The 27,038-nt window shown below is 39.3% G+C and overlaps 1 protein-coding gene across 3 annotated transcripts in view; it reads right to left on the bottom strand.

The window, feature by feature from the left end:
* Window positions 1-27,038, bottom strand: part of EFCAB3 (EF-hand calcium binding domain 3) — a 97,122-nt gene that overhangs the window by 43,850 nt on the left and 26,234 nt on the right. For 2 of the 3 annotated variants that reach the window (XM_078438328.2, XM_078438327.2), the window contains exons 11-21: window positions 24,158-24,211; window positions 23,397-23,501; window positions 21,798-21,851; window positions 20,572-20,676; window positions 18,575-18,628; window positions 17,624-17,728; window positions 17,054-17,107; window positions 15,330-15,434; window positions 8,348-8,401; window positions 7,107-7,211; window positions 3,044-3,097 (exon numbers count right to left, since the gene is read on the bottom strand). In XM_078438328.2, the coding sequence (XP_078294454.1) occupies window positions 3,044-3,097; window positions 7,107-7,211; window positions 8,348-8,401; window positions 15,330-15,434; window positions 17,054-17,107; window positions 17,624-17,728; window positions 18,575-18,628; window positions 20,572-20,676; window positions 21,798-21,851; window positions 23,397-23,501; window positions 24,158-24,211 (849 nt within the window). Of the gene's footprint in view, window positions 1-3,043; window positions 3,098-7,106; window positions 7,212-8,347; window positions 8,402-15,329; window positions 15,435-17,053; window positions 17,108-17,623; window positions 17,729-18,574; window positions 18,840-20,571; window positions 20,677-21,797; window positions 21,852-23,396; window positions 23,502-24,157; window positions 24,212-27,038 lie in introns of those variants that run through there. The other variant, XM_060645791.3, reaches the window with a different exon arrangement.

Below are 27,038 nucleotides of genomic sequence, written 5' to 3'. Positions count from 1 at the left end.
CAGAAATGTCAATACAATGTTCAGAAATAAAATCTGTTCCCTTAATACCGACATCTATAAAGGAAACTTAAGAAGTGGATATGGAAAACAGTATGGAGGTTCCTCAAAAAATTAAAAGTAGAACTACCCTATGGCCCAGCAATTACACTACTAGGTATTTACCCAAAGGAGACAAAAATACTGATTTGAAGGGGCACATGAACCCCAATATTTATAGCAGCATTATCTATAATAGCCAAATTATGGAAAGAACCCAAACGTCTATTGACTGATGAATGGATAAAGAAGATGTGAGATATATATATATATATATATATATATATATATGTATATATATATATATATATATAAAACAGAATATTAGTCATCAAAAAGAATGAAATCCTGGCATTTGCAAATGATGTGGAAGGAGCTAGAGTGCATTAGGCTAAGCGAAATAAGTCAGAAAAAGACAAATACCATATGATATCACTCATATGTGGAATTTAAGAAACACAACAGATGAACACAGGGGAAGGGAAGGACAAATAAGATAAAAACAGAGAGGGAGGAAAACCATAAAAGACTCTTAAACACAGAGAACAAACTGAGGGTTGCTGGAGGGGTGGGGGATGGGCTAAATTGGTGATGGGCATTAAGGAGGGCACTTGTGATGAGCACTGGGTGTTATATGTAAGTGATGAATCACTGAATTTTATTCCTGGAATCATTATTACAACTATATGTTAACTAACTAGAATTTAAATAAAAAGTTGAAAGAAAAGAGTGCACTTATCATGATGAGCATTGAGGAATGTATAGAACTGTTGAACTGCTATATTGTATACCTGAAACTAATATAACACTCTGTGTTAACTACTTTGGGATTAAGATAAAAAGCTTAATAATAAATAAAACAAAACTCCAAATTAAAAAAAAAGAAGCAGACATTGAGTAGTAATATTTGGGGAATTTGTGGAATAGACACTACTGTTGGAAATTTCTAAAATGAGGAAACGTACTTTTAAATGTCTACATTTTCTTTAAAGGACTGTGGACTTCACAGAATAAAATATACTTTGGAATGGGCTTACGTAGTGAAGAAAGCAGTGGGACAGCAGGATGGGCATGTGAAACATTTATGTGTGATAGAGACTAGAAGGAAAGAAAAAAAAGGCAACACTACTAGGAAAACAAGTGGAAGCAGGATGAAAGAAACGTAATCCCTTATAGAGACAGGGAAAAGAGAAGAACAGGGAAAAAGAAGAAATGAAAGAGGAGAAAGAAGAAGAATGGAAAAGTAAGCAGGGGGGCTGGGAAGCTGTGCTTTCTTAGCTTTGCGAAAGGCTGATTTGCAGAACTCCCTCGTGTGCCCTGGGGTTTTACATAGTTTTACATAACTACTTCTTCAGAGTGGCCCAGATTGGGAGGGGTATTATGAGAATGACCTCAATATAGCTGCTAAGGTTAGTGAATCTTCAATTATCAAGAAAGCAGGAGACTAGAACCTTTATTAGTCAATCAAGAAGCATTTATTGAGCACATACTATACTCAAAAACCAGGCTTGCTAAAAGCAGGAACTTTGTCCCTTTTCATTGCTGAATTTCTTTCTTTTTTTACAGTGCTTGGGGACTGAATAAATGCTTATTGATGAACACTGATCTTATTATACATGATCTAGAGGATTCCTTCTGTATCTCTAAATTCAGCATCGGGATTTTAAATGCTGGGATTAAAAACTACCAGACAGACATTTTTGAAAGTTTTCTGGCATCAGCGACAGAAACAGCAATATATGGGATAGAATGGGACCTATTCAGAGGATTTTTTTTCTTTTATAAATAGTAAAATACAACAGGACTCGTTTGGAAATGTTAAGTGTGGGTGTCTAGAATTCAAATTTATCTTCTCTTATTAAGATTCATTTTGTAGATACTTACATAAAATACCTTAAATTATTCTTAAATTCTTTTTGAAACACAATCAGGCTTTCAAAGACATTAATTTTTACAAAATCGTTCTCGTTGAAGAATGCTGGCGCAGAGAGCAAATCAAAATTATTGAAGAAGTACAGATTGAGGTTGTGTGTCGGGGCAAGGGGACCGAAGACAAGTTTTACCTTTCCTCTCCTGGAAAGTTTCATAGCATCATTTTCAAACTTACCACTTACTATTTTCTAAGTAAGTACAGACTGTGGCATTTAGCATTGGAAAACTTATTTTAGAAATAAATATGCTGGGGTGCCTGGGTGGCTCAGTCGGTTAAGTGTCTGACTCTTGGTTTTGGCTCAGGTCATGATCTCATGGTTTCATGAGTTCAAGCCACACGTCTTGGATTTTGGGCTGGCAGCGCGGAACCTGCTTGAGAGTCTCTCTCTTCCCCTCTCTCTCTGCCCCTCCCCCACTTGCACTGTTTCTGTCTCTCTCAAAATAAACAAACAAAAAAATTAATATGCTAAGAGACCTGCAAACAAAATGTACTAAGGTTATATGCTAAATTTCACAGGCATCTAAAAAGGAATTTTAGGTCATTAGACATACCAATCAGTAGGTAAGATTTTTTGAAAATTTTTATTTATTTATTTTTGAGAGAGAGAGCATGAGCGAATGGGGGAGGGTCAGAGAGAGAGAGAGAGAGAGAGAGAGAGAAAGAGTAAGAATCTCAAGCAGGCTCCATGCTGTCAGTGCAGAGCCTGACTCAGGGCTTGAACCCACAAACTGTGAGATCATGATCAATAGGTAAAATTTTAATATTAATAAGAAAATGGAAAAATACTTTGAAAGTATGACTTTAAAGCTAAATGCACAAAAATTGTGTGTATAAGGAAATAAAATTGGGGGTGAGAAAAATTATAGATTATCATTGGGTGATACAATTAAGAATTATTAACATTTCCCTTTTTCATTCTTTCATTTTTTCATTATAGAAACTTTCGATAATGAAAAACAGAACTTTTCTATAATGAATATGTATTACTTTTATAACCAAAGAAACACATGTAAAAACAGATGCATAGCACCAGATTATCCCTTTTTATAAATTGAATCATAAATTTCCACTCACGTTTAAACTTCTTCAGGCCCGCCATTATTGAAGGCACTCTAACCTTCCCATTTCCTGTAAAACATTTGAATCGGATACAGAGAAAGTCACATAAAAAACTCATAAAAACTGATAAAAGTTGTGAAGTGATTAAAATGACATGGTAGCCTGGAACTTTGTCCGTGAGTTAGAAGGACTAGAGAGACTGGTTTGCTTGGGACTTGGATTCATTTTCCCCTCCGGTGAGGACGGAGCAAAGGAAAACTCTTCAGTGACACAAAACTCTCTACGTCTTCAACACAGCTCCTCTCTTCTGTCTTTCAAGGTCTGACACTCCAAAGGTGACAGGCGGAAAAGGGATATTATAAAAAGAACCAGGGCTCAACTTTGGCAGCATCTTTTCCAGACTCAGATCTATGTTATCTTAGAAACAAAGATATGAAGAGAATACGTTGGCCAAGTGCTCAGAGTTGGAATAGGGAGAGAAGGAGCTGCTGTGTGTTTTCTTCTAACAAGTACTTCTTGAGAATGAATACACGTGAGGTGTGTATTTGTCCTCTTACGGATACAGAGTGTGCTTCTCTGGCTAGAACCATCTTCCCGTACTTGTTCAGCTTAGGGTCTTCTCCAGGAAACCCCAGCCTTGGCTAAATCCTCCCTTAGCACCTTCTGCATACACATAGCACGTTTTTTAGGTGATGAAAATGTTCTAGAATGACTGTGGTGATAGCTGCCCCTATCTGTGAATACTAAAAACCGTCGAATTATATACTTTAATGGATAAATTGTTTGGTATGTGAAGTATATTTCAATAAGGCTGTTAAAAATGTTGGTTTGAAAAAAAGGAATAGGGGCACTAGGGTGGCTCAGTTGGTTAAGTACCTCTTTTTTTTTTTTTAACATTTTTATTTATTTTTGAGAGACAGAGTGCAAGTGGGGGAGGCACAGAGAGAGAATGAGACACAGAATCCGAAGTAGGCTCCAGGCTCTGAGCTGTCAGCACAGAGCCCAATGCGGGGCTCGAACTCATGAACCATGAGATCATGACCTGAGCCAAAGTTGGACGCTCAACTGACTGAGCCACTCAGGTGCTCTAAGTATCTGACTCTTGATTTTGGCTCCGGTCATGATCTCACAGCTTGTGAGCTGATAGCACAGAACCTACTTGGGGTTCTCTCCCTCGTTCTCTGCCCTTCCCCCGCACTCTTTATTTCTCTCTCAAAAATGAACATTAAAAAAATAGAATGAGTTTTATAGCATAATATCATTTAAGGAAATTAAATACCACACACATGGAATTTTTTAAAACATTTTCTTAATGTTTTTTTTTTGAGGCGGGGGGAAGAGAGAGGGGCAGAGACAGAGGGAGACACAGAATCTGAAGCAGGCTTCCGGCTCTGAGCTGTCAGCACAGAACCTGACTCAGGTCTCGAACTCATGGACTGTGAGATCATGACCCAAGCCCAAGTGGGACGTTTAACCTTAACCCACTGAGCCACCCAGGCACCCCCCACACACATTGAATTTTTAAAAGGATACATACCTATCTAAAATAAACATGAGGAAGGTAGATTGAAGAATATATATTAGATATAATACAGAATTTACCTCCTGAAACAAATATTACACTATATGTTAACTAACTAGAATTTAAGTAAGAATTTGACAAAGAAAAAGAATAAAGTTTGCAAGTACCAAAAAAATAAAGATAAAAAAGAGAATGTACCTATGATGGAGGGAAGGAGCTAGGAATGGAAATAGGAGGTAAAGGGGAAAATAATAAAATGAAACACAAAGAGTCTTTGCATGGGCCAATGATGATAGTGAGCCATACTGAGGAGTTTGATTAGCTCACTGTGTGCATCTGATGTTTACGAAAAAGTCCACTCTTCAAAAAAAGTTTAAGATGCTGGTGGAAAAGGAAGAAATATTTAACAGGCGGCTGGAAACACAGCGGTGACAAAGAATAATTTAGGGAACAAAGGTTTTCAAACATTTTGGTCTCAGGGCATCTTTAAATTCTTAAAAATTTTTGATAACCTCCCAGAGGTCTATGTGGGTTATAATTATCATTAGATATTAAAACTGAGAAATTTTAAAAAAATGAGAAAACATTTTTTTAAATGTTTATTTATTTTTGAGAGAGTAGGAGCAGGGAAGGGCAGAGAGGGAGACAGATACTGAAGCAGGCTCCAGGTTCTGAGCTGTCAGCATATGAGATCATGACCTGAGCCAAAGTTGGACGCTTAACCAACTGAGCCACTCAGCGGCCCCTAAAAACTATTTTAAAATAGCAATAAATCCAGTACATGTTAACATACTTTTATCCTAGCCACTAGACCACCAGGGAACCTGTTAACATACTTTTAAATGAAAAGTATGTATCAGTTAAAAATGAAAAATTAAAGTATTAACATTTAGTGGGAAAGGAAATGTTATTGACTGAATGTTTATGTCCCCCCATAAGCCCCCTAATTCATATATTAAAATCCTATCCCCAATGTGATGTTATTAGGGGGCTGGGTTCTGAGGAGGTGATTAGGATAGGATGAGATCATGAAGGCAGACCTTCATGAACGGGATTAGTGCCCCTCTGAGTCAGGAGAGAGCCTGCTGCTCTGAGCTCTCTGCCCTGGGAGGATACCATGAGAAATTGACAATCTGCCTCCCAGGAGAACGTTGTCGCCGGAACTCAACCATGCTGGCACCGTGATCTCAGGACCTCTGGCCCCAGAACTGAGAGAAATAAATTTCTGTTGTTCATAAGCCACCCAGTCTATGGTATTTTTGTTATAGCAGCCTGAGCTAAAATAGCATTGTTTTACATTTTTGCGAATCTCTTTAATGTCTGGCTTAATAGAAGACAGCTGGGATTCTCAGTCTGTTTCTGAATTTAGTTTGCTGAGATGTGTTTTTTTGGTTGAAGAAAATCTGGCCTCATAGACTCAGGTAGTCAGAAAAGAAATATTTTCATAGGTTTTTCAGTATATCCTGTGGATATATCACGTAGCTTATTGAAAAAGCTATTGTATACTTGAGAGTGAATGAGAGTGATGAAGGCAAATAATGTTTTAGAGTTATTTTAAAGTTTCTGGGGTGCCTGGGTGGCTCAGTCAGTTAAGCATCCAACTTCGGCTCAGGTCACGATCCTACGGGTTCATGGGTTCAAGCCCCGCCTTGGGCTCTGTGCTGACAGCTCAGAGCCTGGAACCTGCTTCACATTCTGTGTCTCCCTCTCTCTCTGCCCCTTCCCTGCTTGCGCGTGCTCTCTCTCTCTCAAACCTAAATAAACATTAAAAAAAAAAAAAGTGTCAGATCATTTCTAAAAAAAAAAAAAAAAAAGTTTCAAACTCGTGGACCTCCCAAGAGAGAGGGGTCCCTGGACTGTCATTTGAGAGCTGCTGTCATAGAGAGTTGGTAACTAAAGCAATGATCAGGGAGCCATATAATCAAAGGGTGGAAGGAACTAAAACTAAGAAGACAGAAATAAACCCTCGGTTGTTCCCACGTTGGGAACCTTGAATAAGTGAAGCTGGCAAGGGAGTCATTAGTGATTTCGGATTCTGGGGGCTATTTTGGTAGAGTCACGGCTATGTGAGCGAGGAAGCCAATTGCAAGGATTCAAAGAATGTGAACCTAGGAAGCAGAAGTGGCTTCCTATAGACAATTAAAAAGAGGGTTGAGAAAGGAATGAGGGGTGGATGGTCATAATTATCAGGCAGAAAAGCCAGGGGAAGGTAGGTCTTTAAAAGGGATGGGAGAAAAATAAAGAAAAAATAAAAGGAGTGGGGGAGGGGTGCCTGGGTGGCTCAGCTGGTTAAGCGTCCAACTCGTGATCTTGGCTCGGGTCCTGATCTCACAGTTGTGGGCCTGAACCCTGAGTTGGGCTCTGTGAGCTGAGAGTGTGGAGCCTGCTTGGGATTCTTTCTCTCCCCCTCTCTCTGCCCCTCCCTTGATCTCTGTCTGTCTGTCTCTCTCTCAAAATAAATAAACTTAAAAAAAAAAAAAGACAAGGATCATTTCTGAGGATCTTACATATAGAATAACAAAGACACACTTCCGGGAAGATGAGAATTTTTCTCACCTTTAACTGTCAAATGAGGCATCAGCTCCTTCATATCGTCTTCTGTGAGCTCGATCCCCTCACTGGCTAGAAAGGTGTCCACGTCCTGGATATCCATCACCTCTCCTTAGAAAAATTAAGAAATAAATTATGTAAATATTATAGAACTATCTATGAAGGATGAAAAATGCTATCTTATATATACTATACTTATATATACTTATATACTTATATATACTTATATACTTATATATACTTACCTATATATACTTATATATACTATTACCCACGAGTGCCCAGAATTAACAGGAGGGTCAGAAAAAAGTTCTGTGTCTTTAATTCTAGTGGCTACAAAAAGGAAAGTACACTATGGGTCAGGAATCGACTGGTGAGTTATTGCAAAATCCATAGCAAATTAAGCCACATATAAGGATTTGGCTTTATTTTTACCCTTTCTCCTACCCTGCTTGAAAATTCAGTGTGTTTCTATAGACCAGTCTTAAAAATTTTATTTTCATTTGAAAACATTTGCTTGTAGCTTGCTTCTGTGATCACTATGCATTCCAAGAATTTTATTCATCTCAACACAGAAGTAATTTTTCCTCATTCACTGTAAAAAGAATGCAGCAACATTAAAGATTAATATAAAAGTGGAAAAAATAGAATTCTGCTACCCTACCACAAAACGATTTGTAGTTTTTCATATTCCATTTCTGGACTCTGACAATAAGGCTGTACTTTTACTATGTGGAAATCTAATATCCACACCGTCCTGTATTCTGCTTTTCCAACCTAATATTATGTCGTTAACATATTTCCAAGTTACCACGTAATCTTTAGTTAATTTCAACACATGATATCTCAGTGGCCTAATAGGCCAGGGTATATGTAGTCATTCCTCTACTGTTAGATATTTAAGCTGTTTCAAATTTCTCTGAAGGTCTTTGGGTAGAGACTTTTTTCTTTTATTCAGCTATATTATTGCCAGAGGATAAATTTCTGGGAGTGGGGTTCATGGAGAAAAGGAATGTTTCTTTGGCTCTTGATCTTTGGTGAAGAACTCTTTGGGGGAAAACTGAGAATATGATGGGAATTTATATGTTAACACATATTAACTACTGTTCGCCCAAGTTCAGAAGCATCCATAAAAGTACACATATGAAAGAACTGAAACATATGTGAAGGGGAAATATTATTCTCTACCAATTATAAAATATGAAGATGTTATTTACAATATCCTTTTATCACAGCTTGGAACTTACCCTTTATGCAACTGACAGCATTCATCAAATCATTCAGACCAACTGTTCTATCATCTGTAAGGCAAGGGCAATAGACTTCAGAATAAGACAAGCTGGCATAACTGAGACCCACAAAATTTATGATACCTAAGTTCGGAAACTGTGAAGACCATGAAAATTCAGTAATTTTTTCCCCAAATTTTCCTTAGAATTTTGTGGACTTAACTTCAGAGATAACAGTGTTATCTTAGAAATGAAGAAAGCTAGGGGCGCCTGGGTGGCTCAGCCGGTTAAGCGTCCGACTTCTCAGGTCATGATCTCGCGGTTCGTGAGTTTGAGCCCCGCGTCGGGCTCTGTGCTGATGGCTCAGAGCCTGGAGCCTGTTTCGGATTCTGTGTCTCCCTCTCTCTCTGACCCTCCCCCGTTCATGCTCTGTCTCTCTCTGTCTCAAAAAATAAATAAACGTTAAAAAAAATAAAAAAAAAAAAAAGAAATGAAGAAAGCTTTCAATCTGTAATGAATCATTCTTATATCTTCCTTTTTCTTTGCTTTAGAGGCCACCAGAGTAAGATTAAACTAAGAAGTGATTGGTTACAGGTAAGTATAGGGAAAAAGGACAAATGAACCTGACCCTGAGTATTTTTTTTTTTAATTTAGTCAGTTAATCAACAGATATTTAAGGGGGTGGCTTTTATGTGCCAGCCACTTTGCTAGGCTTTGGGGATACGAAAGTAAACCAGCTGGCAGGGTTCTCGCTGTCAAGGAGTGTACGTACAATCTCACAGAGGGAAACAGGCAATTAGCATATAAACAAATAAACAAAAAGGATCATTTTAAGTACTATTAAAATGTCATTGAAATAAAACAGGGTTATATAATAAAGAGCAATGGTAAGATTGCTTTAGATGGGGAAGTCAGGGGTGGCGTCTCTGAGGACTATTTGGGTTGAAGCCTGAATGACAAGAAGGAATGTTCCAAGTTGAAAGACAGTACGAGGGACAGCCCTAAGAATGGGATGAATTTGATGTGACTGAGAGGCAGAGAAAAGGCTGGTGTGCATGGGCCAAATCATGCAGGGAATTGTAGGCCCCCATGATAAAGGTGGGGTTTTATCCTGGTTGCAATGGATGGTCATTGGAAGCCTCAAAGAAGGGGGAGTAATTTAACTGGATTTTAGCTTTGAAAAGATCATTCTGGCTGATGTGCACAGGATGGGGAAACTGGAAGAATGGGGACTAGACAGGAGACTGTTTCAGTGGTCCAGGAAAGAGATCCTGGTGGCTTGGGCTATGGTTGCAGCAGTGGAGGCAGTGATAAGTGGATGAGTTCTGGACATGTTTTCCAGGTGGAGCCTAGATTTAAATGTGTGATGTAAGGGAAAGGAGAAATTAAGGAAGAAAACTATTTGTCCCCTTCCCCAACCCTCCTTCCCCTCTTTCTCCATCAACAGGGTAGATGGGATGACATTACTGACATGGGACTAAATGTCATTACTAAATGTCATTACTAGAAAGCCTCAAAGCTTTTTAGGGGGAATTAATCAATATTTTATTAAATTTATGATGCCTTTTGGACATCAAAGTGGAGGTCTCAAATAGCTAGTTTGAGATACCATTCCTGACTTAGGATGGTTGAGCTGGAGAAATAAATTTGCTTTTATCAGCTTTAAGAAGTCATCTGACCCAATGAGACTGGATGCAATCCCCTAGGAAGAAGGTGCAGATAAAAACAACCAACCGACCAAATAAACAAACAGCCAAGGTTCTACTTCTGGACCCTTCATTATTTAGAGACCTTGCAGGGGAAAAAGAGTCAGAAACTGAAAAGGAAACTGAAAAGAAGCTCCCAGTAAGGAAAGAAAAAAATTAGGTGAGTATGGGGCTTCAAAAGTCTGTAGAAAAAAATGTTTTAATAAAGATGGGTTAGTCACTATGTCAAATGCTGCCGAGATAGCAAGTGAAATAACAGAGACGTGACCATGAACCTTGGCAAGAGAGAGAGGTCACTGATGATTGAGAGCTGGTTTGGTTCCATGGCAGGGAACGAGTGCTCAAGAGTGAATGGGGGTGAGGAACAAGAGACAAAGAGTCGCCACAAATGTTAGGGATTTTTTTGAGGTATAGTTGACACACAATGTTATATTAGTTTCAGGTGTACAACAGAATGATCCGACAAGTTTATACATTATGCTATGCTCAATGTAGCTATGATCAGTCACCAGACAACACTAAGTAATGACAACTTTTTGAGAGGTTCTGCTTGTGAAGAGGAACTAAGGGATAGAATGGTCACTGGCAGGGGCCAAGGGGAATTGAAAAGCATTATCAGCATGTCAATGGAATGAATACATAGAGAGACACTGTAGAGAGGGAGAAATTAATGGTGCAGGAGAGAAAGGGGGAAAATTGTAGGAGTTGAGTCCTTAAGAAGGCAAGTGGAGATGAGATCCAGGCCACAAGTGGAAGGGCCAGCCCACAATGGGAGCTGAGATTCCACGTGGCTGGTGAGCGGCTGGGGTTGGAATTCTGTACTCTGTCCTGCTACAGCGCATGTTCAACAGCATTAGTCATCATATTCAGTTGGTGAATGGGGTAATGTCACAGCAATGTGGATGGTATGTTGGTTCACACGGATTTTTTTCCTAAGTGAAAGAATTGGAATTATGAACTTCAGTAGGAAAAGAAAAAATTCTAGGTTGGCTATGGCAGGGGCTTTTTCAGCCCTATTTTCATAAAATAATTAATATAGGAAGAGATACTTGTGATATAGGAAGGGGAATAAGGTTCACTGGCTCAGAAATCTACTTCCATCTACGTTATTTCAGAACTGCAAGCCAGCTTTTCAACTCTTTCTTTGTGGGTGTGGGTGTGCACTTTTTAATAGTCTCCAGCCACTCAGCTATTTACCTGGGCTGTCTACTCTTCCTCACACAGTATCACTTACTGCTTTTCTTAGTTTTCTGGTTACATATTTTGACTGGGCTTCTCCAATTTTCCCTATGAGCTCAGTTACTTTAGTGGGCAATTAAAATTTTTTTTTAATGTTTATTTATTTTTGAGAGAGAGTGGGTGAGTGGGGTAAGGGCAGAGAGAGATGAGACACAGAATCTGAAGAAGGCTCCAGGCTCTGAGCTGCCAGCACAGAGCCTGATGTGGGGCTTGAACTCATGGACTGGGAGATCATGACCTGAACTGTAGTTGGAGGCGCATAAGCAACTGAGCCATCCAGGTGCCCCTAGTGGGCAATTTAAATTTTACAGAACGGGAGGTTTTTCAGGCATTCCTCCATTGTGTTATGGCAGAAATGTATGCATGGTAAGTAAACTGGAAGGATAATCATCAGAGAGTGGGTACGTGAAATAGAGTTTTTGGGGATGATGAAGTATAAGGTGAGGGCAAGGTGTAGGTCATCACCATGTGAGTAGCAGTTAAGGGGACAGGAGTGAAAGATGATTGAAATTAAGGAAGTCAAGGAACAGGAGGTCAGGGTATTTAGATGGGTGACTTATATCAGGAGTTAAATAATATTTAATCAAGATTTCTTAACCTGGGGCCTATGTACCCTCTAATGATAGAATTCAGGGAGTCCTTGAACTTGAATGGGAAAAAAATACAGTGGACCCTTGAACAACATGGGTTTGAACTGCACTTATATATAGACTCTTTTGATAAATACAGTACTGTAAATATATTTTTTTCTTTCTTATGATTTTTTTTTTTAATTAAGTAGGCTCCACAGCCAACATGGGGCATGAACTCATGACCCTGAGATCAAGAGTTGCATGTTCTACTGACTCAGCCAGCCAGGCACCCCAATCTTATGATTTTCTTAATAACATTTTCTTTTCTCTAGCTTATTTTATTGTAAGAATATGGCATATAATACATATAACATGTAAAATATTTGTTAATTGACTTATGTTATTGGTAAGGCTTCCAGTCAACAGTAGGCTATTAGTAGTTACATTCTGACTGCACAGGGGGCTGGTGCCTCTAACTCTCACAATGTCCCATCTTTATTTTCACTAACCACTCACTTAAATTTAGCATTTTCTTCAATTATTAATGCAGGCAACAAACCACAGTGGAAGTAGTAAAACCTATGACTTTGCCATTAATACAAATCACTGACATTTTGGATATTATATGGTAGCTCTTGCAAATATATTGAAAAGTTACTTACGCTCATCACTATTTATTTAATTAATTTATTATTATTATTTAAATGTTTATTTATTTTTGAGAGAGAGAGAGAGAGAGGGAGACACAGAATCTGAAGGAGGTTCCAGGCTCTGAGCTGTCAACACAGAGCCCAATGTGGGGCTCGAACCTGTGAACCGCAAGATTGTGACCTGAGCCAAAGTCAGACACTTAACCGACTGAGCCACCCAGGCACCCCTTTTTTATATTTATTTTTTTGAGAGAGAGAGATTGCAAGTGAGTTAGGGGGCAGAGAGAGAGAGAGAGAGAGAGAGAGAGAGAGAGAGAAGTGGGGTTCACCTGAAGCAGGGCTTGAGCTCATCCATGTGGGATTCGAACTCACGAATCATGAGATAATGACCTGAGCTGGAGTCAGATGCTTAAATGACTGAGCCACCCAGGTGCCCTACTCATCACTACTTTAAAATTCTAACAATTATTACATCTACTACTAGAACTTGTTAAATGTGTTATTAAGCACTAATAATTGATAGCTTTAATGTTTTGATAAATTTAGTTTCTTCATAATCTAACTTATTATATTTTAGGCATTTAAAAATATTATACTCAGAAGTGACCCATTCATCAGACTGTCAAAGGGGTCTATGGCACAGTAAAGTCACAAGCCCTGATCTGCATGGAAGTTATGGAAGTTGCCAAGAATAAGAAGAGGAGTAGTGAAGGACGAAGACGTGAGCCCAGTGCTATTTCTTACCAAATGCTCTGGTCGCATCTCACCTATTTATTTATATAAAGCTCATATTTAGTAAGCAAATATTTATTCGATTAGGACTTATATTTTCACGATGGCAAAATTAATTCATAGGTCATGGAATTTCTTTTCTTCTTCCTTCTGTTCTTCTCCAGCATCTCCTCCATATTCCCCATCACCTTCACCGTCACCACCATCATCATGACTAACATTTACGGAGTCTTCTAGACATTGCATTAAGTACTTTGCAGGTTTTATCTATATTGATTTCAGAGAAAGAAGTGACCCTAGAGAATTATTTAGTTCAACTTCCCATTTAACAAGGGAAGACACTAACATTCAGTAGGGTTAAATCATTTGTTAGCAATTTAGTGGCAGAACAGGGACCAGGCCTCAGCACAAAGAACAGCTACACTACAGATGAGGTATATTGGCTAGATTCACCAGGGGAAAAGGGAATCCCCCCCGCCCGCCATAGATACTGCTAAATGATTTTTCTAAGACCATATATAGCAGTGGCAAACTCTTACCTGTCAGTGAGTCCCTTTCCTCATACCCTCGCCAGAACTGGATATTATCAATCTTGCTAATTTTTGCCTGTCCAATGAGTTAAAATAATACTGTATTTTTTAAATTTGTATTTTCATGACTATTGGTGAGGTCAGACATCTTTTATGTTACTGGGCAATTATATTGCTCTTTTATGAATTATCTATTTGTGTACTTAACTTTTTCTACTCTCAGTATGTTTTATAAATGTGTGAGGGCTTTTTCTACCATTGGGGTACTAGCTCTTTGTCTTGCAATCATTCTCTGCTAACTCATCATTTGATTTCTGACTTTGTTAATTTTTCTCTTAAATGTTCCTGTATAAAAATTTTTTTATATAAATAAATATATAAATAAATTTTATATAAATAAAAATTTGTTTATTTATTTTTGAGAGAGAGAGAGAGAGAGAGAGAGAGAGAGCATGAGTTGGGGAGGGGCAGAGAGAGAGACACACACACATACAGAATCTCAAACAAGCTCCAGGCTCTGAGCTGTCAGCACAGAGCCCAACGCAGGGCTTGAACTCCAGAACAGCGAGATCATGACCTAGGCTGAAGTTGGGGGCTTAACCAACTGAGCCACCCAGGTGTCCCCAACATGTTCCCTTATAAATGAGGTATAAAATTTCACTTTTCTTTCAGTGACTTACTTATATGGCATTGAAGGCATGGCTAAGTTTTACAAGTAGTATCCCCAACATATATATTTTTGAATTTATTTATTTATTGAGACTGAGAGATAGAGATAGAGACAGATAGAGGGAGAACGCACATGTGACCAGGGGAGGGGCAGAGAGAGAGAATCTCAAGGAGGCTCTGTACTGTAAGCACAGAGCCCAACTTGGGGCTTGATCCCATGAACTGTGAGATCATGACCTGAGACCATTTCAAGAGTCGGATGCTCAGGGTGCCTGGATGGCTCAGTTGGTTGAGTGTCCAACTTTGGCTCAGGTTATAATCTCGTGGTCCATGAGTTTGAGGCCCGCATTGCACTTGCTGCAGTTTCGGATCCTCTGTCCTCTTCTCTCTCTGCCCCTCCCCTGCTCATGCTTTCTCTCTAAAAAAATAAATAAAACATTAAAAAAAAATAGAGTCGGATGTTCAACCTACTGACCCACCCAGGTGCCCCTGCAACATAGCTTTAAAAAAATTTTTTTTAATATTTATTTATTTTTGAGAGAGAGAGAGAGAGAGACAGAGTGTGAGCAGGTGAGGGGCAGACAGAGAGGGAGACACAGAATCGAAGCAGGCTCCAGGCTCTGAGCTGTCAGCACAGAGCCCGACGCGGGGCTCAAACCCATGAACTGTGAGATGATGACCTGAGCTGAAGTCAGACACTTAACCGAGTGAGCCACCCAGGCGCCCCACAACATGGCTTTCTAAAAAGCATTTTTGGAGATAGTATTTCCTAATGAGTCAGGATGAAGTTTTTCTATTTACATTTAATTCATTAAATACGAAAAAGGAAGGCTACTTTCAGTAGTTCTGATAGAAGGGTTCAATATTTCTTTCAAGGGCATAATGACACCCGTAATACTCACCATCAGTTGACATATCAGTCATTATTTCCTCAAGTTCCTCATCATTGAGTCTAATTCCCATGTCTTCCACAAGGGATTTCACTTTTTTGAGTTTGACCCTTGGTCCTTAGGAAAGAAGGGCACGAAATAAGATCATAAATACTGATGCTTAAGAGTGAAAAATGCTAATCATGGTCATGCATCATAAATTCCAACTGGAGGATAAAGCATAAGGGCACAAAGAAACCATTAACATATATATCTCCCTAGATTTAGATATTTCTGTTGAAAGTAGGAAAAGAGGTTAGAGAGGGAGAGAGCCAAAGCATAAGAGACTCTTAAAAACTGAGAACAAAGTGAGGGCTGATGGGGGAGAGGGAGGGAGGGGAGGGTGGGTGATGGGTATTGAGGAGGGCACCTTTTAGGATGAGCACTGGGTGTTGTATGGAAACCAATTTGACAATAAATTTCATATTAAAAAAGAAAGTAGGAAAAAATTGAGAAAGATAACCATTGAGACCCAGGTGGACAGTAAACAGTATTTACATTTATGGGGACAGATGAGATTGATGGAGGTAGGAGGACTCTCGCTTTTCAAAAAATTGGGATATAATTGACACATTATATCACTTTCAGGTGTACAACATAATGATTTAGTATTTGTATCTATCGCAACGTGACCACCACAATAAGTCTTGTTAACATCCATCACCATGAAAAGTTGCGAATTCTTTTTCTTGTGGTGAGAACTTTTAAAATCTATCTCTTAGCAATTTTCTTTTTTAAAAAAAATTTTAAATGTTTTTATTTATTTTTGAGACAGAGACAGAACATGAGCAGGGGAGGGGCAGAGAGAGAGGGAGACATAGAATCCAAAGCAGGCTCCAGGCTCTGAGCTGTCAGCACAGAGCCCGACACGGGGCTGGAACTCAAGGACTATGATATCATGACCTGAGCCGAAGTCAGACACTTAACTGACAGAGCCACACAGAAGCCCCTATCTCTTAGCAATTTTCAAAGATGCAATATGGTATTGTAACTATAGTCACCATGCTGCACATTATATCCCCATGACTTGACTTAGCAATTCTTTGCAGAATTTTTAAAAATGTTTATTTATTCTGAGAGAGGCACAAGCAAGGGAGGGGCAAAAAGAAAGAGGGAGAGAGGGAATCTCAAGCAGGCTCCATGCTGTCAGCACAGAGCCCGATACGGGGCTTGATCTCACCAACTGGAACTGTGAGATCACGACCTAAGCCGAGATCAAGAGTCAGATGCTTAACTGCCTAAGCTACCCAGGTACCCCTTAGCTTACAATTCTTTTCTCAGTGTTCTAAGTGGTAGAATTGGATAGTTTTCTTGTAGTATTTGATGTTTTGAAAATAATTTCTGATTAAAAACTTAAAAAATTATTGCTTATAACAGAATAGTATAAAGGGTAGAGATAGGATATTTTCCTTAACACCCATCCAGTGGACTCTGCTTCAGTTTCCCATGAGAGGTGAACAGAGGGGAATAAGTGAGTCCACTCATGGTTGAAAATAGCAACCAGTCTGTACAGTTCTAGCCGGAATACAGTGTTAGAATTTCTATCCTGAAATGTCAATGCACCCAAGAAAAAATGGGAAGTTATGAGTCTAAAACAATGGATCAAAAAATTGGCAAGAAGCAAGGTTGGAACATTTAAAGGCAAATGCTAAGCACGAGGAATTTATTTTTATTTGTGCTTTCACCATGATTCTCACCATTGAGTGCTTTCACACCTTTTAGCAATCTCTTCTTATATACTCTTCCATCAGCTGTAAGACAAGACACCATTAAGAATATAGGTTAAGTGAAGGGAAGATTAACAATAGAGCACAAAGACAATCCAACATCCATAATCTCAGGGGGGAAAATGCTTCAGATTTGTTGAGGATTTTATTTTATTTTGCCCTCAAGTAAGAATGAAACCAAAGATAAAGCTCTCACTGATGTAAATCTACCTATTGGTTGAATTAAAAACAGTCTTTATCTCCCTATTTCTCCCATTTTCCTTCTTACTCTTACTCCTCTGATTTTCCTCATTTCCTTGGTCAGGATTTAGGTGAAGCAGTGATCCCAGGGTGACAGGATAATGTAGCCTTGATGATGGAGACTAGTGAAAGATGTTGCCAATTTTCAATATTAAAATGTAAGTGACAAGAACAGGATTTCTTCTTTTGTAACACCATGTTTTCTAGATGGGGTTTTACTAGACATAGGCATATATGATTTCAGCACTTTTCATACACAAGCCCATAAATCCAAGTTTCAGAGATGTGCTAAATGCTCACCATGAATGGGCAGAGTTTTCAACAGCTCCTTATTCTCCTCATCAGTCAGTACTAGTCCCATTTGCCTCAGCACATTGTTCAGATTACCCACATTAACCTTCTCTCCTTTGGAAAGATGAGAATTGTTCATGCATAAGATTTTTTTTTTAATTTTTAAAAATTTTTTTACATTTATTTTTGAGAGACAGAGAGAGACAGAGCACAAGTGGGGGAGGGGCAGAGAGAAAGGGAGACACAGAATCCGAAGCAGGATCTAGGCTCTGAGCCATCAGCAAAGAGCCTGATGCGGGGCTCGAACTCATGAACTGTGAGATAGTGACCTGAGCTGAAGTCGGATGCTCAACTGACTGAGCCACCCAGGCGCCCCGTTCATGCATAAGAATGTTAGGAATGGGCAAATGATTTCAAATTATAGAGAAGATTGCATATTTGGCATAAGTTTAATTAGAAGAGCAAATTGGCAATGAAACTTGTTAATCTATGTAGGTTTAGAGTACATGTGGGCAAATGGATTATGTTCAGAAATAGAATTTATACTGTCAATTCAAGCAAAAGAAAAGTAGATATAATCCCAGATATAAGTCAAATGCCATTATGTTTCCTGAATTATGGGGTCTTTTGACACATATTTCCTGGCTGTCCTACAAGAGCTTCACCTTGAGAATGAACAGCGTTCACCTATATTTTGGTGGTTTAAACAATGGTGAAGTGGAAAACATTCTTGGTCCAAACTCCATATAATGTAGGTCTATACAGGAAAAATCCCAAATCAAACAGTAAGATTATAAAGCAAACATTTAACCATTAAATTTGTAGGATGGGGCGGGTCAACTTCGCATGTCAGTAATAGCCTGAAGAGAAAACTACTGTTTTAAAAGCATCTTTTTTTTTTCCTGTAAATCATTAAGGTCTTAGTTAATAACGAATTCCCTTTTTACCACTACTTCTTACCTATAAAAGCTTTTGCGTCGTCCATCACCACATTCAAATCAACCATTTTATTCTCTGTAAGAAGAGGCAATTCAGGCAGAGACCAAATCTTAGACTTAGAAAAACGATATGAAAAATTTAAGTCGTAATATAAAAGGTTCAAATTCAGCTGTTTCTCATAATTTTCCTCAGTAACTTTTTAAAGTCAAAATAAGCAAGAACAAAGAGAAAGGTCCAAATGTTAAAGTGAACATCCTCTAATTAATACTACTTGGTAAAAATATCCAATGACCCTTAACCCAGAGATTAAGCAGGTTTAATAATACAGTTGATTCTTGAACAACGTGGGGGGTAGGGGTGCTGACCCCCTTACAAAGTTGAAAATCCATGTGTAACTTCTGACTCCTCAAAAATTACTAACAGCCTATCATTGACCACAAGCCTTATCGATAACATAAAATATCAATTAACACATATTTTGTATGTTCTGTGTATTTACTGTATCCTTACAATAAAGAAAGCTAGAGAAAAGAAAATGTTACTAAAGAAATCATAAGGAAAAGACATTTACAGTGCTGTACTGCAGTGACAGAATTTAAAAAAATGTGCACATAAGTGGATCCACACAAACCCCTGTTGTTCAAGGATCAACTGTAACCCCTTCTAACAGGACTCTCCCTTCCTTCAGACCCAATAAGGAAGCATATTTCAATAGACAAGATGGAATTTGAGGCCTAGATGTCATTTATTTACATGAGCAGCTGACTGTTAAACCCTGACAGAATGCTATCTTCCCACTCTCGAAATTTTGCTTACAGTCCCCACCTCCACCCCTCAGAACAGTGAGCTGTTTGAGAGCAGAGATCATGCCTTAATTTTCTTTGTCCTACCAGGTATAAATTGTTCACTCTCTAGTTCAGTGTTTTGCATCTAGTTTTGTGCTAGCTAAATGAATGAATTCCAGTGGTATAGTAGTCATAATGTTGGATTAGAAAAAATTATTCTTTCCTTTTTTTTTCTTTTTGAATGGCCTCAAAATACTCATTGGTAACAATCCCTTTTCTGGTAGGAAACATTTTAAGGGCCCCTAGCTAATATATGGGGACAATGTCACAATTAAATGATTTATAGTGATATTTTTCATAATAAGAAGAGGCTCCAGACAAAATAATGGATAATTACTTAGGGAGAGGGATTCATTCATTCATTCATTCATTCATTCATTCATAGAGCATGCAGGGGAAGGGGAGCGAGAGGGGGAAAGAGAGAGAATCCCAAGCAGACTCTGCACTGTGAGATCATGACCTGAGCTAAAATCAAGAGTCGGACGCTTAACCGACTAAGCCACTCAGGTGCCCCGGAAATTTTAAACTACAAGGTGGGCTCAAACTGTTTTCTTCATTAAGGCCAACTACAGGTAGGGGCAGCAAAGATGTTTGCTGGTGACAGTGGCCTTAGCCACACCTGCCAATCATTAGTGGAGAATAGGAACCCTGAAGTAGGGAAGAAGAGTAATTTGTTTATTTTGGTGTGGCATGTGCTGGTTGTGCTGAGAGATGTGCTGTCTGGCTCTCTTACAAGTTGTTTTTCATCAGGCTTTTAATGGGAAGCCACTGGCTCTATGTTGGAATCCAAGAGCCCTCTAATTCAGGACCTTTTAGCCTGGCGCTTACCCCTGAGCCAACTCTTTCTAATGAATTCTACTATTTTTGCCTCCATGGCATTTTTATCCAGCTAAATTGGTCTTATTCAGTCGTTAATGAAACTGTCTTATTTAAAAAAGACATACATGGAAAGGAAGGAAGATGTATGAAAGAAATAAGGAAAAATGGTAACGTCTGTTAGCTCTAGCCAGCGGATACACAGGCATTTGTTACCATGTTTTCTGCTTTGATAGATGTTTGAAATCTTTCATAATTTTTTCAAAGAGATTAAAAAACAGGTTTGCCTTCAGAAGCCCTCATATAGAAGCTCTAAGATTTGCTCCGAAGTACAGTGGTATTATCTGAAATACTTACTATCAGTCGGCAGGTGTTTCAGTAAGTCCTGATGGTCCTCTTTCTCAAGCTGAATTCCCATGTTCTTTATAAGGGGGTCCAGGTTACTGATACTGACTTTCTTTCCTTGGGAAAGAAGAGGATGTAAATAATAGAAGTAAGTCCAAGAAGTGGAAGATGCTAGCTTTGAATGTGTATCCACCCTCGGTGGAGAGTGAAACACTGGCCATTTAAATGAACCCAGATAGTCAGTGTTGGAGGTGAGAAGAGAAAATGCTCCCTCAGCACTGTGTTGTAACTTTTCATTGAAATAATCATGGAGGTGCCTGGGTGGCTCAGTCGGTTGAGCGTCCGACTTCGGCTCAAGTCACGATCTCACGGTTTGTGAGTTCAAGCCCCACGTTGGGCTCTGTGCTGATAGCTCAGAGCCTGGAGCCTGCTTCGGATTCTGTGTCTCCCTCTCTCTCTGACCCTCCCCCACTCAGGCTCTGTCTCTCTCTGTCCCTCAAAAGTGAATAAACATTAAAATTTTTTTTTAAAATTTTTTTAATGTTTCTTTATTTCTGAGGCAGAGAGAGACAGAGCCTGAGTGGGGGAGGGTCAGAGAGAGAGGGAGACACAGAATCAGAAGCAGATTCCAGGCTCTGAGCTGGCAGCACAGAGCCTGACGCGGGGCTCGAACTCACAGACCGCGAGATCGTGACCTGAGCCAAAGTCAGACGCTCAACTGACTGAGCCACGCAGGCGCCCCTAAAAAATTTTTAAAAAGAAATAATCATGGATGAAGAATTAGATAAGCCTGATGAATTGTGATAATCAGCGTAAATGAAATCAGAATGTCAAACTTGCTGCATATTATTAAGAATAACTTGAGGTAGTTATACCTAAAGAAGAGTGGTAGGTTATGAGCATAAGTTCAGTGTCATTAAACCAGTGGAATAATGGGATAGCATGATTCTAATCAGAAATTTAAAAAGGCAGGGGTGCCTGGTGGCTCAGTTGGTTAAGCATCCGACTCTTGATCTCGGCTCAGGTCATGATCTCATGGTCCGTGGAACTGAGCCCCGTGGCAAACTCTTTGTTGATAGTGTGGAGCCTGCTTGGGATTCTCTCTCTCCTTTTCTCTCTGCCCCTCTCCAGCTCCCACTCTCCCTCTTTCTCAAAATAAATAAATAAACTTTAAAAAAAAGAAAAGAAAGCAAATGCAAAGCCTAATAGATTTTAGCTGCTGTTCTCATGATTCTTACCTTTGAGAAGTTTCACACTATTCAGTAATCTTTTCTTGTACACCTTTCCATCTCCTGTGAGACAGGGTAAAGTTTAAGTCAAAAGAAAAAGGATAAGGAATTCTATAATTTTATAAGACATTTGATATGATTCATCTAGCAATTTATTTATCTCGCCCTCAAAGAAGAATAAAAGGAATGCCCTCAATGTGGTCAGTCTATTCCATCACTGGAACCTATGGCAGTAGCTGATGCAGGCTAAAAATACACCCAAATAGTTGCCTCTTCTTTTTTTTTTTCTTGAACTGCACTTTGATGCTCTGCCTTTCTCCCTTTTCCTTGCTTGTGCCCTAGGCCCATAAGGTATTCCTCTAAGTCTATGTTTAGCCTGAATGATAGGCCTATAAAGGGATTTTATTAAAAATAATTATCAATCCAAACGGTGGTATAAAACAATATTTAAATAAATGTTCTCTAAACAGTTTCCATAAATGGAGAGGAAATTCAACAGGGTTGGAGAACACGGGACATCTGCCAGCCCCACCCATCTCCACAGGTGCTGTCTGTCCCAAAGGGCCCCTTCCTGTGGCAGGAGTGTCTCCAGTGTTGACAGACTCCACAATGCCTGGCATGTATATGCAGTTATCTCCATGACAGCCCATCTTCTCTCTGCGTCTTTGTCCTGCTGTCTCAGAGCCAATGTCCCAATTCTCATAATTGGCTCCTTGAGAGCAATCTAGGGGAATGCTAGACACGGGAAGTGGCCACAGCCTTAGGTGTATGTGGGGAGAATACAGATGGGCATCGGGCACTTGCTGCCCATGGTGCTGCTTCTGCCATCAAGGGGTACCAGCCCCCTCGGTGATGTGTAGGCTTGCTCTTGCTTAGGGGACAAGTGGTGATGGGAGTGTGTATGTGGGAAGAAGGTCTACGTGGATGTCCATGAGACTGGGCAGGAGACACAGGCGGGGCACAGGCTGGCCTCTAGGGTCTCTAGTGGTGAGCATATGCAGGTGCCCAAGAGGTGGTTTTTGAGGGACTAATTGGACGACTGACCAATCGGATTTGAATACTGACAGTCCCAGCACATGGTTCTGGAGGCACCCTGCTCTCAGGTGTTTATCTTTTAGTTGCTGGATTATGGGGTGTTGGGGAGGCACATTCAGGGGAGCTACAGAGACGTCAGCTGTGTGGCATTTAAAATATTTAGTCGGGGGGTGGGGCGCCCGTGTGGCTCAGTCAGTTGAGCGTCCAACTTTTGATTTTGGCTCACGGTTCCTGGGATCGAGCCCTGCATCAGGCTCTGTGCTGACACCATGGAACCTGCCTGGGATTCTCTCTCTCTCTCTCTCTCTCTCTCTGCCCCTTCTCACTCTCTCTCTCTCTCAAAATAAATAAATAAAATATAAAAGGTTAAAAAACTATTTAGCAGGGGCCCATTGACTTGTAAATTTTTCACTTAAAAATTAATCATTTCCAAACTAAAACACAGATGAGAATGGGGTTTCTGTCTGGACTGCATGTTCCTTAGGGGGTTTCTTAGGGCATCAGACAGTTCTCCCCCAGAAGCCCACAGTGCCACATTTCCCTGAGCACCACGGTGGCATGTTATATACTCACCAGAGACTGGCAGAGTTTTTGACAGCATCAACTGCTCTGTTTCAGTGATCTCAATTCCCATGTTTCCCAGTACATTTTTTAAGTCATTGGCTTCCACCTTTTCTCCTTTGAATAGATGGGAATCGTTTCAGGTGAAAACATTAAGAAATCAAATTATTCTGAATTATGGCGAACATAATCTAGTGCAGCATTATTTCCAACTGCAGGATGAAGTTGAAACACACAAGCTGACTCCAGTCACTAGAGTTATGGTAAAATTCAACACCTGAAAAGTTTCTTTACTCAAAATGAGAAGACAACTCTTCTCTTCTGTGTGGGGGTGAATATAGCATTGAGTAACATGGGGGCAGTGTGATGGTATATAGAATGTGCATAGTCCTACTGGTAATAGCTCTGATAGTGCTTCATGACTTGGACTATGGGGCTGACTGTTCTTAGTGACCATATTTCCTGATGCAAAAACTTCACCTTGAGATTTACTGGGCTCACCTGGATTTTGATTCTTTAAACACCGGAGACATAAACACTGGTCAAAATATCGAACAAGTTAATACTTCTTTTTGAGAGTGGCCACACTTTTCCTAAATCTCTAATAATCTAAGTTATTGGCAATAAGATGAAAATCATCAATAAATAAGTAAAAGAACAAAGCCAACTTACTAATGATGGATGGAGGGGGCAAAGTACCGCTTTAAAAAGGTACTTCTCTACAAGGCATCAAGATCTCAAATTTGTGATGTCTTCTACAAGTTCTCACTCACCTGTAAAGGCACTGGCTGCTTCCATCAACACAGCCAACTCCACCTTTTCATCTTCTGTAGGAAAATTCAGAATGTAGAATCAGATGAAGATAATGAGACTTGAAAAATTATATACAGTTCTTTTTTTTTTTTTAAGATTAAAAAAATTTTTTAAGTAAACTCTACACCCAGTGGGGGCTTGAACTCACAACCCCAGGCTCAAGAGTTGCAGGCTCTACCAACTGAGCCAGCCAGGGGCCCCTATATAAAATTCTTAAATGAAGATTTGGTGTATGGAATCCCAATAATTTTTCATGTTTTATTCTAAAAATTTTATATTTTCTTTTTAAAAAATATTTTATTTAAAAATTTTCTTTTTAAAATGTTTATTTATTTTGTGTGTGTGTGTGTGTGTGTGAGAGAGAGAGAGAGAGAGAGAGAGAGAGAGAGGCAGAGAGAGAGAGGGAGACAGAGAATCCCAAGCAGGCTCTTCACTGTCAGCCTGATATGGGGCTCAAACTCACGAACTGTGAGCTGAGATCAAGAGCTGGATGCTTAACCTACTGAGCGACCCAGATGCCCCTAAAGATTTTATTTTTTCGGTAGTGCTGCTATGAACATTGAGGTGCATGTGCCCCTTCGAACCAGCATTTTTGTATCCTTTGGATAAATACAAAGGATTTGTAATTTGAGGTGCAATTGCTGGGTCATAGGGTAGTTCTATTTTTAATTTTTTAAGAAACCTCCGTGCTGTTTTCCAGAGTGGCTGCATCAGTTTGCATTCCCACCAACAGTGCAGCAGGGTTCCCCTTTCCCCGCATCCTCACCAAAGATGTGGTATGTATATACAAATGGTATCCTACTCAGTGATGAAAAAGAATGAAATCTTGCCATTTGCAACAACATGGATGGAACTAGAGGGTATTATGCTAAGCTGAATAAGTCAGTCAGAGAAAGACATATATGATTTCACTCATGTGGAATTTGATAAACACAACAGATGAACATAGAAGAAGGGAAGGAAATGTAAGATAAAAACAGAGAGGGAGGCAAACCATAAGAGACTCTTAAATACAGAGAACAAATAGGGTTGCTGGAGGGGAAGTGGGTGGGGAGATGGGTTAAATGGGTGATGGGCATTAGGGAGGGCACTTTTTGGGGTTAGCACTGGGCATCATGTAAGAGATGAATCACCGGGTTCTACTTCTGAACCCAAGACTACATTGTATGTTAACTAACTTGAACTTAAATTTTAAAAAAAATATTTCATTTTTAAGTAATCTCTATATCCAATGTGGGGCTTTGAACTCACAACCCTGAGATCAAGAGTCATATGCTCTACTGACTGAGCCAGCCAGGCAGGAACATATAATAAAGGAAAGAAGTTTGAGCTTTAAGTATATAACCATTCAATGAATAAAACTTCTTATTTACTTCATAAGCTGTTAAAAATCTTTGGAGTCTTATGGTGAATGGGATGTTTTGTTTGTTTGAAGTCAGCTCCACCCCAGGCAGTTTTCCTTCTTTCAGACCTAGTTCTCTTGCACTAAGTAGAAGCCTGAGACAGGTTAGAGCAACAGTTCTCAAAGTGTGGTCCAAGGACCTTTGGAGTCACCCAATACCCTTTGCATTTTACACTTGTGACATTTGCACTGATGGTGCAAAAGTAGTAGTGGGTAAAATTGCTGACATCTTTGCATGAATTGAGGCAACAAACAGCACTAGCCATCATTGTGTTCATCACTGTACATGCTTGTAGTAAATGGATGTCAGTTTCACTTAAGTGTTCTTGATGGTTCAGCAAAAGGTGTTAGTTTTATTAAATCTGAACCCTTGAGAACACATCTTTTTAATATTCTGTATAGTGAAATGAGAAGTTTGTAGAAAGCATGTCTGTTGCATACTAAAATAGAATGATTTCTTACAGAAAAGGTAAGAACTGGTGTGATTGAGTCTCAAGAAAACCAGCTGCCTTTTTTTTTTTTATGTTTATTTATTTTTGAGACAGAGTGTAAAAGCAGGGGAGAGTTAGAGAGAGAGGGAGACACAGAATCCAAAGCAGCCTCCAGTCTCTGAGCAGTCAGCACAGAGCCTGATGTGGGGCTCGAACTCACAGACTGTGAGATCATGACCTGAGACCAACCGACTGAGCCACTCAAGCACCCCCAAACTAGCTGCTTTTTCATGGATCACCATTTTTGCTTGAGAAAATGGACAAAATTTACTTTGGTACTTGGGAAGCATCTACTTGTAAAGGAACAGAGTAAACATGTTAATTTAAGAAAACAATTGACAGTAGATGTTTTAATGGTAGAGTTCAAATTTTCAAACACAAGTTTGAATTTAGGAAACCTTGTATTTACACGATGACTTGATAGATTCCCAATACTGAGCACTCTTCTGATTAGATTGGTGACAATATTAACAAATATCATTTTTTTATATTGAATAATGAAATGTGCCAGTATTTGGAAGATCTGTATAACTCAGTGAACCACTATTTTCCAAATGACCAAAACGTGATGTTACAAATATCCATGCATGGGTAACAGATTAAAGTGTAAGACAGACCAACAGATTTTTAATGTAACCAAGTCTAAAAAGTTCATTTATATGATTTCTGATCCTATATTGCCACTAAACTTTAAGAAGCTACCACTTGCTGAGTTTTGGGATAATATCAAAGAAGAATATCCACAATTATCTGAAGAGGCTATTGAAATACTCCTTCCTTTGCCAACTACATACATCTATGTGAGGCCAGATTGTCTTTATATACTCCAACTGAAACAACATATCCCAATAGATTTAATGCAGAAGCAGATAGGAGAAACCAGCCAGATGTAAAACTGACATATAAATATGTAAAACAGTACCCCTCTTCTCACTAAATTTTTTGTTT

Source organism: Panthera onca, chromosome E1 (assembly GCF_046562875.1).
Source record: "Panthera onca isolate mPanOnc1 chromosome E1, mPanOnc1 haplotype 2, whole genome shotgun sequence".
Taxonomy (NCBI): Eukaryota; Metazoa; Chordata; class Mammalia; order Carnivora; family Felidae; genus Panthera; species Panthera onca.
Note: the sequence above shows the minus strand (reverse complement) of the source record. Positions and strands in the feature narration are given on the sequence as shown.